Source organism: Diadema setosum, chromosome 13, assembly GCF_964275005.1.
Source record: "Diadema setosum chromosome 13, eeDiaSeto1, whole genome shotgun sequence".
Taxonomy (NCBI): Eukaryota; Metazoa; Echinodermata; class Echinoidea; order Diadematoida; family Diadematidae; genus Diadema; species Diadema setosum.
The window spans coordinates 20,924,117-20,939,017 of record NC_092697.1 but is presented as its reverse complement, the minus strand read 5'-3'; the positions used below and the strand labels follow the sequence as shown (position 1 = coordinate 20,939,017).

Sequence of the window (14,901 nt, the reverse complement as noted above, 5' to 3'; positions counted from 1 at the left end):
ATAATGCTACTTTGGCCACTTTGGCCCGAATTCACGAAGGTGGTACAAATGAAACCATGGTTTAAACTATGGACAAAAACCATGGTTTAAACTATGGACAAAAAACATGGACCGCCAAGAGTCGCACGGAATATTTCGTTACGAAATTGGTCATTTCGTCGACAAAATGACCGTTTCGTTAACGAAATTACCATAACGTGGACGAAATGTTTATTTAGTTACAAAATGTTGTCATTTCGTTGCAAAATAATAATTCAATTTCCAAATATTTTATCAAAGAATGTGCAGCAGATCTTTCATTTATAAAAGTTCCCTCATATGCAGAGGCGTCGATAGGGGGGGGGGGGGGGGGTTTCCCGTAAAAATATTGGGGGCAAACATATCGTTTTGCTCACCCTCACAATTCCCTAGATGTGGAAATTTTCTTGCCTTTTTGATAGCAAAATGTCTTTATATTTCACCAAAGGATGACTGAATTTCAATTCTGAAAATACGAAATCCCCCTCGCGTGAGAGGGGGATAGACATACCCCCTCCCATACCCTCTCCGTTCGGTCATTGACAAATTTCCAAATGTTTCGTCTAAAGTGTACACCAGGTCTGTCACTTCCTCATGTTGGAGAGAGTAACCCTCTCCATAGGGGCGTCGATCCTGGAGGCAGGGGGTAGTCCCCCCATCAATGGGCAAGCACATCGTTTTGCCACGACTACCCTCCCTCCCCCCCCCCCCCCGTTCCCCAGAAACGAAAATTTTCTTGCCTTTTTTATAGATAATTTGGCCTTCAAATTTACACTTTTACACTGACAGATCCTCCCCGATACTGGAGGACGGGAGGGGGAGGGCCGAACATATCAGCGTCCTTTATTTCCCAATAATTCCCGAAATAAAGAATTGAAGCTTTTTTTGATAGAAAACTGTCCCAACATTTCCAGAGTGTGCACCAGATTGCTGGATTTAAATTCTGAAAATGCAAAATCTCTCTCTCATGTCCAGTTCTTATACATTTGTAGGCGATTTTCTACATTTGTGGGCGATGTATTTTCATATTTGTGGGCGTTTTTACATTGGTGGGTTCAACACCCCTCCCACACCTTCCCCCATTCGGTCCTTTTCCTATAAACTTAGTACACTTTTAGAGTGACAGATTTCCAAATGCTTCATCTTAAGTCTCAATCTCAATGTCTGTCACTTCAGTTACACAAACAAAACTTCCGACTGGTGGGAGGGGATATCTTCTTTCAATAATCCTTTTCCCCGCTTAGTTTCTCTTTAAAAACCTTAGTACACTTTTAGGATTGACAGCTTTCCGAATTCAAAATTTGGCTTGCATCCTTACTAATTGCTAATTATTGTGTGTGTGTGTGTGTGTGTGTTTGTGTTTGTGTGTCTGTGTGGGTGTGTCTGTGTCTTGTGGTTTATTTTGTGTAGACTCTAGATAGCTCACAGTTTTGTCCATTCTCCATTTGTAAAATTCAGTGGAAGTTGACAAATGTCGGCTGTAGGTACAAGCCAACTCTCCTAGATCCCGTGTACAGTGCAGGGCTGGGCCGAGTATAGGCCTAACCCTGCGCATAAAATGAGCATTCTTCCCGCGTAGTTTTTGCATGATGTCAATCGCTTAGCTTACGCATGCGCATCAAGTGCCTAAGAGCAGTGGTCACAATACAGACTACGCGTACTATTAATCTGTTCATATCACGGCCCCAACCATCTCCTCCTCCTCTGACCGTACTGCTACAATCCACGGCCAGTCTTTTCAAAGAGGAATAAGATTAGATTAGATTAGATTAGATTAGATTAGATTAGATTAGATTAACCTACCTTCGAGATAACAAACGTCGCCAGCAACTAAACCCGCCTTCATTTCTCAGGCTTCCTGTTGTTTTCTGTTTTTGTTTGTTTATTCTTTAGATTCTGGTGTTTCTCTAAATACTTCTTTGCTCTGAAACACCCGAGTATCAGAATCTTGAATGATCATTATAAGTGAGGTACGATATTAAGATATTCGAAAGTTGAAGTCTTCGAAACCTGAAAAGAAAAGAAAAAATACTGCAAGTAGTGTTGTGACAATGAACACGAATACGTATAGAATACGTAAGTGTGTCGTAAACATGCCGTATGACCGCATTTCCTTGCGAAAACGCATTTCTTGAATTATTTGTCAATTCGACGTGATTACAAGTTCTATAGTTGAACAGTAAAGAGTTGATTTTTGTTGTCCATAAATATCTGTGGGCATGATGGGTATAGTGTTAAAGTATGTACAACTGTACGTTGCAATATTAAAAAAAAAATAAAAAAAAATAAAAAACTCCATTCTGTTCGGCTGCTTTCGACATTTCATTTTTCTACCAATAATACGTTTATTCAGTTCAGGAAATTTTCATCACAGTCATGGATATCCACATAGTAATGATAATGCCCTTAATAAGAATACTTATTTCCTTTAAAGGGGCTGTACGGTACTGGTTGAGGTGGGGATTCATGTTTTGAACATTCCTATATAAGATAATGAGAAACCTTTTATAAATATGAAAGAGCATGTAATTTTAAGAAGGATTCAACGTTTATTTGATGAAAATTGGTTTTCAAATGGCTGAGATATCCAAAATAGTGATAATAAAAAAAGACTACAGGCCACGCCTTTTATTAGGATCTCTTTGTTTCACCTTGTTTTTGGATATCTCAGCCATTTCAAAACCAATTTTCATCAAATAAACTTTTGATACCCCTTGGAATTGCATGCTCTTTGACATTTCATAGAGTGGTTTCTGAATATCTCGCAAAATGTTAAAAGCTAAATCCTCACCTCGACCAGAACTGTACACACCCTTTAAGCTCGGATTCTTCCGGCCTGGTTCATGAAACATAGACAAACGAAAATGATGAGGAAATTGCCTAAATTTGGCAAGATTTTTATTTACTATAGAAATGCACATTATCATTAACACACTCTTTCCCGTGTATAGGTCGTGTAACCCTAGTCTTTTCAAAACGTGGCATTCGTGATAATTATCTGCCTAATATACTGAGTCACCTCTTAGAATTCTCCGTATCTTTTGGAAATGCGACCGCAATGATGTGATATCTATCTCAGATAGTTGATTTGACACCTTCACAGTCCATTAATACTTACACACACACACACACACACACACACGCACACACACACATACAGTGTATAGAAAACCTGTACATTTGTCTTTGATTGACCGAAGTTATACAATACCTCAGTGCATCATCATTCTGTGATTTCTGTTATCAATGAGCTACAACCCTACAGCGCTTAATTTTACTGGTGATTTCCCTGATTTTGTGTTGATTTAAACAGACATAGGGCGGGACGGGTAAAAGAAAGGGTTACTTTTTCGTGACCTTAAACCATATCTTTCTAAGGAAATAACTGCATAACTAACATAATTGCCCAAGCTGGGCATTCTTACAAATACATTATTTTGATGCATTGTCAAGAAAAGTTCCATTTTCAAGGAGGAGCAATCATAAGAGTTTGCTTTATTTGAGAAAGTATTTATATCCTCGTATAGCTTATACCTACATCGTCTCTATTCGAAACCCTGCTGTTGCTGACTAAAACGATGTGATATCCTTTCGGGATCTGACAAGCTCCGACGAAACTCATGAATGGAATAAAACCAACGCATGCATCTTCGTGTGAGAAATGTTAATAAAACATGAATATTGCTGGACGATAGGTAAAAAAAAAAATAAATATAGTCACAACAGATATCCTGTCATTTAAATGTAGGTGTTGTAAGTTGTAACTGACTTGTGATGTGATATCTCACTCTAGATTCGGCGAAACTGCGTACGTTTGATCCGTCTACAAATGTCGCTTACAATGGCCCTGTGTTGAAGCCGCAACTGCCACATGACACGCATAACACGATGTGCGTCGACAAGATAGACGGGTTGTTTGACTGCGGCTTGGGAGGCGACGAGCGCGCAGCTGAGCAGCCTGTGCTCACGGCCCTGCACACAATCTTTGTCCGTTTTCACAACGACATAGCCGACCAGTTGGAAAAACTCAATGGTCATGCTTGGACAGAAGAGAAGATTTACAATGAGTCGCGAAAGTATGTATTTCTCTCTCTCTCTCTCCTTTTTTTTTTTTTTTTTTTTTTTGGGGGGGGGGTATCCTGTTTCTCTATTTGCATGTTTGACCGTGTGGAGGCTGCAGGATGGGGGTATACAGGAACTTTGTGCCGTTGTTACACACAGAAGACAATCGCGGATCCACGCGGGGACGCACCGATCGCGCGCCCTCTCTTTATTTTGTGTTAAAAACAAAAGAAAATTTCTAGAGAAATGTGGGGGGTATGCGCCCCCCCCCCCCCTAATTATGTAAAGGAGCCGCCCTTTACGGAATTCCTGGATCCGCCCCTGGAAGGAAGTGCTAATAAAGAAAATTGTCTCACTGAATACACAAAGTTTTTAAATAAACTTAACAAATAAAAACTAAAAAACAATGATTTTGAGTCAAACAACACTTTAAAATTCGAAAGTAAATCAGCTCGACTTTTATGATCCAGATTCATGTTGGTGCAGATATTAGAATATAATTCTAAAAGTATTATGTTCATTAAAAACCTCTAAACAGAAGTTGATTACCAAATTACAATCGATGTTTTTACTGTCAGTATCAGTAGCATCATTAAATATCATCATTATCAGTAGTAGCACTATGTAGGGATTGTAACATATTGTTACGCATGCTGTCCTCACCTGGGCAATTTGAGTAGATGGCAGTTTATCATTATCATTAGGGAATATTTTTTCAGTAGTAGCAGATTCGTGTATCAATTATCGTTTTGTCACACTTCGACTTCATAATCATTTCAGGGACTTCCTTATGTGCTTTAAGTGATGACAATTCCCAATGCCACATGTTAACATTTAATGCCTACTTGAGCGTGTCGAAATCTCTCTCGGAATAATGATTTCCCGGTCTGTTATATTATGCTCCAGTAACAAGGCAGGGATGTATGAGTATACAGTAAAACCTGTCTGTATAGCGGCCACCCAAGGGAAACGACAAAAAGGGGCCACTATAGACAGGTCGGTTGCTATTTTGAATTCCAACATTTGCACGTAGTATAATGGCATAAAATGCAGAATGTTGTTCTAAAAAAAAAAAAAAAAAAATTGCATGAGCAGCTTTTCACTCGTGTAGAGTTGTGTGATTCGTATTAGAGGCTGACAAATCTACGGACTACCAGCTTGGACGACCCAATAAAGAGAAATATCACGGCGAATCCGACGTTTCACTTCTGGCTGTTTATTCTGCCATTTCTGGTGTTCACATACATTTCAACAACAGGGACGCTAGACCACAGTGGTGGTCTACAACACTACATCACCCTTCTCTTATTTTTTTTTTTGTTTTAACTCCAAACATCCTATATTTTTTTTTTTACTAAAACTTGTGCAAAACCATTCTTTCAGAAGCGTATGAAATATGTGCTGTGTCTGTAATGCACATTATCAGAAATATGGTTTCCAAATAATTTTTGTTGTTTTTTTCAAAAGTTTCTTTTCAGATGACTCTAGAATTCCAGAAGTTTTGGCTTGAAACACTTAAAACACTTAAAACACTGTAACTCTTAAAACACCTAAATGCTTGAAACACTTGACAGCATAAGAGTGAACTTCTCATTCCAAAAACTTCACAGTCCAGTAATTGTCCAGTATAAGCGCCATGTCTTGAGAGCATAAAAAATATATAACAATCTGATGAATAAAACAGATTGTTGTGTTCACAGAAAAAGAGTTCAGAATTTAGAGTTCAATGTTCAGAGTTCAATATTGTGGTATACAGAGCAGGATATTTGCAACCGGATCAGTATAGCGTAAATGACCGCAGAATGTGGAGTCCAAAGTTCGTATCATGCAATCGTATTCAAAGTCCAGCATGAACTTTCATATAATTTCCATTCAATTTTCCTGAATGTTCAAACTCTTTAGTTCACCTAATTTTCCTTATTTTTTTTTTGAAAAAACAAACAAACAAGTACAACCAAAAGGTCTAAAACCTACAAAACTTAATACTGCAACCGCTCAAAGTTCATGGTCGTAGGATTGAACTGGCAGTCGACGTCATCTACTGGATCGTCGTGCTCACATCTCGTAGTTGAGAATTGAACTGGCTCGATAAGCTCTGAGAAACTTGAAGAGTTGCTGTTTCCAGCTTCGTCTCTCAGTGTGAGCTGTTCTGATGACTTTCACAAGGGCTCTGTTAAACCGTTCAACAGCTACAATAGCTCTAGGCCAGTATGGAGTCACCTTCATTATTATGGTTGGACCCCAGGCGATCGGCAAATGCGCTGAACTCATGGCCACTGAATGGAGGTCCATTGTCACTTTTGACGGTAACCGGCACACCTTGTCGAGCAAATATTGCGTCGAGGGCAGGAAGGGTTGTGATGTCGAAGAAACTATTTAAAATTCCTGGTATCTGCTGTACTCGTCGATTACAACTAGCAGGTATTCATCTGATGGTGGTGGACTGAGAAAATCAGCCGACACTTCTTGCCATGGTCCATCTGGGAGGTTCTGAGGGGTTCCGGTCTCTCAGCTCCATCTGATACGGCAGCTTGGCAAGGTATGCATGACCTCACCTTCTCTTCCACCATCTGATCCAGCCTTGGGAACCAAACCTTTTCTCTGAGGAGGCGCCATGTTTTCACTATTCCTTGGTGTGAGGCATGGGCCTTGTTGACCAATTTTGTTGGGAATACTAGTCTGTTTCCCCCGAGGATCACGCCTTCATGCACCGAAAATTGCTCTCTGCTTGACTGGAATGGCATCAGTTCTGGCCTGTTCCAATGTTTGTGTCCCTGTGTCTCGATGGCTGTCATCAAAAGTTGGAGATTCTCATCTTCCAATGTGGCTTGCGTCACTTCAGCCAATGTCATTGCTTTGGGTACTGCATGGCTGCAGACATAGTTCAGGTACTGGCTATCTCTGTCTGGTGAGTGTACTTCTACTTTGTCTGGGTGTCTGCTCAAATAGTCGACTGGGTTTTCCTCATCTCTGCCAGGTCTGTACAGCAATTTGCAGTTATATGGCATCAGTCTCAGTCTCCACCGTTCGATTCTGGCAGACATAGGGGTTTGCTTCTCAAAGATCCTATGCAGAGGTTTATGGTCTGTGATGACCTGGAATTGAGCACCGTACAAGTAGAGGTGGAATCGTTCCACTGCCCAAACAACAGCAAGCATCTCTCTCTCCGTTTGGGAGTATCTGGTCTCGGTGTCTGTCAAGGATCTACTCGCATACGAAATTGGTTGGTTGTTTTGGCAGAGCATCGCACCTAGGCCTTTGGGGCTCGCATCCACCAGTAGTACTGTGGGTTTGGTTGGATCAAAGTATGACATTGTCTGTGCGTTTGTCAGTACCTCTTTCAGTTTCTCGAATGCTCTGATTTCCGGCTCTCCCCAAGTCCACTGTACATCCTGACGAGTCAACGCTCGGAGGGGTGCTGTAAGTGCAGCATAGTCCGGGATGAATCTGGACATGTAGGATGCCAGGCCTAGTAGTGACTTCATCTCTTTGGCATTCTGAGGGGCGTCAGCATTGATTATGGCCTCGATTTTCCTTGGGTCTGGGCTCAATCCTTGCCTGCTGAAGACATGACCATAGAATGTCACAGAGGGTTGTGAGAATTGACACTTATCTCTCTTGAGTCTGACATTGTGAGAGTTGAGTCGATCTAGCACTGCTTTCAGTCGGGAATCATGTTCAGCCTGATTTTTCCCGTAGATGATTATGTCGTCTGACACATTTTTCACACCATCTAGTCCTCTCAGGAGTTCAGCCACTGCAGCCTGGAAAATTTCACTAGCTGAATTGACCCCAAACATTAGTCCCTTGTATCTCCTGAGGCCAACATGAGTGCTGAATGTTGTGATGTATCTGCTGCTTTCGCGTAACTCAAACTGGTGGTAGCCTGCTGTGAGATCTGGAGTGCTGAAGACTGTTGCACCATTCATGTCCTCTCTGAGTTCATCCAGCGTGGGCATTGGGTGTCTCTCTCGTTCTATGCACGATTGGCTTCTCTCATGTCAATACAAATGCGTACCTGTCCGTCAGATTTCGGTACTACAACAATGGGGCTGATCAAGCGGTAGGTCCATCGATTTTCTCGATTATGTCCTCTTTCTCTAATCTCTCTAGTTCCTTCTCCACATCCTTTCTTGCGTGGAACGGGATACGGCGATGCTTCTGTTGCTTTGGTTTCACCTCTTGATTGATATGCAGCTTGATTTGTTTGCCCTTCACCTTTCCTGTGCCCTGGAACAGAGTTGCATAATTCGTGAAGATCTCGTCAGTCAGAGTGGTAGATACCTTGTTGATGGTGATCAATCTGAGCATGGATGCAGTCTCAAAACTCAGCAAATTGCCTGTGTTTGACTTCACAACGAAAAATTGTGCGTCACAGCGTGTGTGTTGTTTCGTCTGGAGAGGCACATTTACAACACCAATGACTGGAATGGGCTCATCTGATCCATATGGAAAAGTGTGTGAATGGGCCTTATGCAGTTTGAACTTGTGCGTGGTTTTCAGGTCATGGAATGTGGGTGCGTCCATGATATTTACTGTTGCCCCAGAATCGATGATCGCCTCCATTCCTTTGTCACCAACCATCAGCTGTGTAGTGGGCAAGTGCTTGTGTCCGTTCTGAGCACTATAGATTTTGTCTCAAATGGTGAATGAATATTCATCATCTAGTTGATTGGCACTGGTTCCAGTCGCATCATCACCATCCTTTACATTGTTGATTTTCCCTCTCCGTGATGAGGAACGGCATACTTTGGCGAAATGGCCCATTTTCTTGCACGCCTTGCACTGCTTTCCTGCTGCTGGGCAGGACGTTTGATGGAGGTATAGGCCTCCACAGTAATAGCATGTCCAAGAAGGCTTTGGTGTCGTTTGAGGACGTGTGGCGTTTTGGTTATGGACATGTTGCTTCTGGCCGTCCCGTCTGTAACTTCTGAATGGGATGACTTATTCGCCCCTGGGGGTCTGCGGCCCCTATTCCACTGAACTGCGACCTCTCGTAGCATTGACAGCATTGTGAGTGGTGTCAGGTGATTCGAAAACTCTGGCCTGTACCTCACTGGCTTCCAAAGCCCGCCCAATATCCAACAATTTGGTCAGTGTGAGATCGTCCCCCTTGCTGAGGGCTTGCCGTCTGAGCTTCGGAGACTGGCAGTGAGTGATGACCTGAGCCATTATTTCCCTATCAGTGTCTGTAAACTTGCAATTCTTTGCGAGTTGGCGAAGGCGAGTAACATACTGATCTAGGGACTCGGTTTGTTCTTGCTTTCCCTGACGGAAGATGTACACCTCATACATTGAATTGGATTTTGGCTGAAAGTACTTGTTTAAGGCATCGACCACCATGTCATAATCATCATCGTCACCAACGTTTTGGAGGGTATCAAAAATTTCGTCAACTTTCGGTCCAGCATAGTGAGCAAGAGTGCTCTCTTTTGTTTGGCTGAGGAGATGTCTAATGCCACCAGCCGTTCAAAGCGACTTAGCCACTTGGTCCACTGACGGCCAGGGTTGTTATCAGTATCTAGAAATGGTGGGAAACTGGTAATGCACTCATTCTGATTGTGTATTCAAAGACAAACGAAGGCTACGATTACTGGTACTCACTCAGCTCACTGTGACGACGTCATACACTTGTTGACACCATTGATGACAATGCATGGGACTACAGGGATGAATTACTGCATTGCTATCACGTTACAGAAGCATTCGTTGGGGCCCGCCAATCTGCAGAAAACATGGGCTCGTAAGCACATTACAGACTCCTCGTCGCCATTGTAGAGTTGTGTGATTCGTATTAGAGGCTTACAAATCTACGGACTGCCAACTTGGACGACCCAATAAAGAGAAATATCACGGCGAATCTGACGTTTCACTTCTGGCTGTTTATTCTGCCATTTCTGGTGTTCGCATACATTTCAACAACAGGGGGCGCTAGACCACAGTGGTGGTCTACAACACTACAACTCGAATTTTTGAATAGCATTTCGAGCCTGAGGAAATGATTCGTAAAGGTTTTGCATGAATGGGGTTCACGAGCGAGTTCGACGGGGTCAAAAATTTGCGGAGCTGAGGTAACAAACAATACCCAGACAAGTATCCCTATGTCCTCATAGGGATATTCAAAGGGATTTAAATCACTAATTAGTCGGCATTTTGGTATAATTCTAAGTTGTTATTAGGAGCCTTTTAGGAGTCTTTGCCTTTGTAGTATCTATTCAGGACGGCATTACTGAAGCCTAGATATTCAAGTAAGTGGTAGAACGGCGGGGCTTTTCACGGCGAAGAGCTGTAAGTTGTCATTCATGCCTGTGGTCGTAACTGAGATAGGACGCGGTAGAATTCACGCAATTAACGTAAAAGCCAAGTATTCATAAAAATGTAGTTGATTAATGACCCAGCTAAATTTTTGAGGCCGCTATATCCAGCTAGATATTCACCACGAGATACAAAATGAGTAGCCGCTGGCCGCGATAGGCAGGTGACCGCTAGAGTCTACAGTATAATGCAGCAATTTTGTACGGGGTATTTTCAGTGGCCGCTATGAGCAGATGGCCGCTAAGGCAGGTTTGACTGTATATTATATTGTTTTTATTTTTCTAATTGAATTTAGGTCACAGGTAGACCTTTGGAAAGCAGTTTACAAATCAAAATTGTTAACTTATGCTCCTGAGCATGTACGCCTAAGTGTCTGTCCACGTCAAGGTGCACTGTGTGAATATAATAATTATGATTACCTCCTGCATTCGGCAAAAAAAAAAAAGCAATATTGAAACAAAATAAAATATCTTTAAAATGTCAGGGACGTAAATTCATTTTGATCGTCTATATATTGATTATATTTCTCGTTGTACTGTGAGGCCATTGAAACTGCCTACTCTACCAATATAGTATTATTTAGGTGACTGGTTTTGGCTCGAGATTGAACCTTATTAATTGTCATAATTCTTTGGCTGACAACTTTGATTACGGTCTTTATGCTTTTTCGATGTTAATAGGTATCAAAGCATGTAGATTTTAAATGTGTAGAAATATATGGATAAGATGAAATATGACCTAATGTTTCTCCACAATTCAAAACAATTGAGACATTTCATGCAATGAACTCTAAAATCCCGATTTCAACATGTTGCAGAATTGCAGTAGGGATCTGGCAGCATATTGTCTACAACGAGTATCTCCCTGCTCTCCTGGGGCCCGCAGTGGCCCACTTGAAGCAGTTGGAGATAAAGCCCATTGGCGTTCCAGTACCAGCATACGACCCAGAACTTGATGCCACTATCCCTAACGTGTTTGCCGCCGCCGCCTTCCGCTTGGGACATAGTCAGGTACTGGAGTAATCTGTCTTTTACGGAAAAGTTGAACATTGGCGGCAGGACAAATCATATGTACACGTGGAAATGCATCTGTTAAGTTCCAGCTCAGTTATTAGGCCAACCTTATACCATATGCAATGGCATACATTATCATAGTAATGCTAGTTAAACATCTAAAACAAACTATATAATTATGCACTGATTATTCAATTCAATTCATTTATTTCATACTTCTCATTTATGAACATTACAACAGAAACCAGACAAGTTCTTTTACCTTGTGAACAATGTGCAGAAAGCAAACAATATACATGGTGATAACACAGTAATTACATGTAATGATAACTGGTCAAAATCGAAATCGAAATGGGGTTGATCAAAGAGAAGTATGACGGGACCTACATGAAAGCTAGCTTGTTTGGCTGTAAGCCACGAGTAATCAGTGTTTGTGAAAGAGAAACGGACGGATAGAAGATAAGACCAGAATGATGATGTAAGGTTGCCAAATTTTATGTAATAAAAAAGAAGAAGAAGAAAAACAAACAAACTATACATTAATATGAACTTACTGTGACCGAGCCATCATTACTATAAAGCCTACGTTGGTATATATACTATAAACTATTGTTGCATTAAAACTGTCACCAGGATATGATCAGTAAGACACAAAAAGTAACATGTACAGCTATTAAGCCATTTGGTGCCTGCCGTCAAGCTCTGCATAGAAAGTTAGAGAGGGGTAGAGGGAAAGAGGAAGAGAGGGAAACGAAGTAGAATGTGGAATTGCTAATGATGAATTCAGAGAGCCTGATGGCAAGACCCTAAATGGAATCTGTAACGTGTTGACAAAATGTTTGATTGGACAATAACATACCACAGTATTACATAAGACATTACGACTATTCAGTGTCTGCAAAATATGCACTCAATAAAAACTCTTTTAATTTACGTTTAAAGGAATATAAAGACGAGCAGCTTGTTATTTCGGGGGAGAGGTCATCCCAGTATGTAGGGCCCGTATACATTATCGTTTTTTTTAGCGAAAATTGCTCGATTACGTGGAAGGTGAAATGCGTCACTTTGGCGGGTAGGATAACTATGAATCAAATAGTTTTTCCTGAACATGCGAGTAAAAACATCCGGTAACTCGTTGGCAGAAAATTTGTACATATATAAATATGCCGACGTTGTAACTGAACAGATCTGATATTTTCAGTATTTTATTTTTCAAAAATAAATCATTCGTGTGGGACAATTAATATCCGACATGGTTGATGTTTCTGATGGCACGTTTTTGAATACGGAACAGTATATCAAGAAGATTTCTAGTTGCATTCCCCCACACAAGAATACCATAATTAAGGTACGGAGTAATCAAAGTAGAATAAAGATTAAGCAGAATTTGACTTGGAAAAACACTCTTAAGTCTATTAAGAACACCCGTATTTTTAGAAAGAATATTACTTAAATAACTAACGTGGGATTTCCAAGATAAATCACTATCAATAAAAAGCCCTAAAAATTTTATACTATACTATGGGCATGGGAATGGATGGAACTTCTTCATCTCCCTCACCTTACTTGTTGAATTGAGCTGAAAGAATTAAATCAGGATTATGCATAATAAACCTCAATCAAAGCCCCTATAAGTTTGGACAAAAGCGTAGAAAGATCCCATTAATCACATAGACAAGGCAACGCCAACTCTCACCTACGGCTATATATCCTTTGCTGTGTTCTCTCTCTCTCTCTCTCTCTTTTCCTCTCTTTCGCTCTTTGCCAAATATGTGGCCAAATATGTCCTGAAGTCGTTAGCTCATGCTGAAATCACACTCAATTCCTTATGTTCATTATGTGATGAAAAGCCATTGTTTGTTATGCTTAAGACTTCTATTCCATGTTTGTATTCATACAGACAATAAAGCTGTGAAAGACCTGAGGTCGAAAGCTGCTACTATATACTCAGCTTACATCATGCAACATCTATTGTCTTCATCGTAACAATGATCTCCATTCATTTATTTGTCGTTATAAGATAACATTAATGAACAAACACACGCACTTGGATAACAGGAAAATGACATGTTTGTGCTTCAATGTCTTCCATCAATTTGAATAGGATCCTATATGGTGCATGTTATGGTGCATGTTATTTCAGAAACTTTTCTTCTCCGTAATATGCGGTTGTCGCTAACAATGTCGCTGTTTGCGTGAAAATACAAGAAGCCGTGAAGCTCAATTTTCTTACCTCATATCTGATATTAATAAAAAGAATGTATTGTATGTTTGATTTTGTTCGATTTATCAAAGATTTTAGCACAGAGTATCATTTCACATTAAGTATGACTGCCTAATACACTATCTCGAAGAAAACTATTGTGTTACGGTATTCGATTCGTATGTTCATGAAAGCTACTCACCGACGGATGTCACTTATCATACAACTTCTTCAACGTCGTTAGTACTTACACAGTTCCTTTGCCTTTGTATAAATAGTAGCAACTGAACAATGCTCAGCATAGTCGTTATTTCGCATTCTAGTAGAAGTTGCCTTGATGCCTGGTGTTTCTTTGGTTATCTACTCTTCATGATGTGTTTGTTTTTTTCTTGTATTTTCCGAATCAAAGATTCCATCATTGTTAGAGAGGCGTGCCAATGACAACTCTCAGCTGGAACCCCTCCCATTGCATCTTGCTTTCTTCAACGCTTTACCTGTGTATGACCACGCAAAGGTAAGCTGTTAAACATCAAAATTAGCAAATGTCGTGAAAATGTCGATTAGATTGTCTCATTGTTGTCATGGAATTCCGTGTTAATACGAATACGCGATTTTAACAAAGGGCACGAAACAAAGAATACAAACATGAAGAGCGTTTCGTTTGGAGAATTTATATGTTTCTATAAGACATTAATCGGGACATTCACCTGGAATCCTTAGATGAGCAGATAGTGATTATGTATAATTATTAAACTTTAAAAACAAATATTTTACAAAGCTTAACGAAAAGGGAAACATAATGCAACTACTGAGCCGCAAGTACGTTATAATAATACTAATAACAGAGAGTCTCTGGTAAAACACTCTTTCTACCTAAAAGATACTCATAGCGCTATGGAACAGCATATTAGTTACAACAGAGTATCAAGAAGATATAAGAATAAACAAACAATATACGCATATATACATACATGTACACAATTGTCAATTTAAATCAAAAAGGTGGGTTTTGAGGTTGTTTTTTAAAGAATATTGAAGGTGCTTTTCGCAGAAATATTTGATGAAGCATAAAAATCCGTTCATGGAGCTCAAGCTACACACTTAAAATATTGGGTAAATTTAGTTGGGTAATTGTTGGTTGGTAAAAAAAGAAAAAATCATCATTATGAGCAATTATCGCCCAACTGAGCTTTTAGGTGATCAAACTAACATTGGGCAATTATTTTTACTTAAATATTGGGCGAATATTTACCAACAGAATTGATAATGGAGAGTTGGGTACTTTTTTGC

At 40.3% G+C, this 14,901-nt stretch overlaps 1 protein-coding gene across 1 annotated transcript in view; it reads left to right on the top strand.

The window, feature by feature from the left end:
- The window catches only part of LOC140236756 (lactoperoxidase-like), a 67,039-nt gene that overhangs the window by 26,974 nt on the left and 25,164 nt on the right, over window positions 1-14,901 (top strand). Inside the window, exons 7-9 of the mRNA XM_072316684.1 lie at window positions 3,812-4,094; window positions 11,213-11,405; window positions 14,021-14,125. Of these exons, the coding sequence (XP_072172785.1) occupies window positions 3,812-4,094; window positions 11,213-11,405; window positions 14,021-14,125 (581 nt within the window). The remainder of the gene's footprint in view (window positions 1-3,811; window positions 4,095-11,212; window positions 11,406-14,020; window positions 14,126-14,901) is intronic.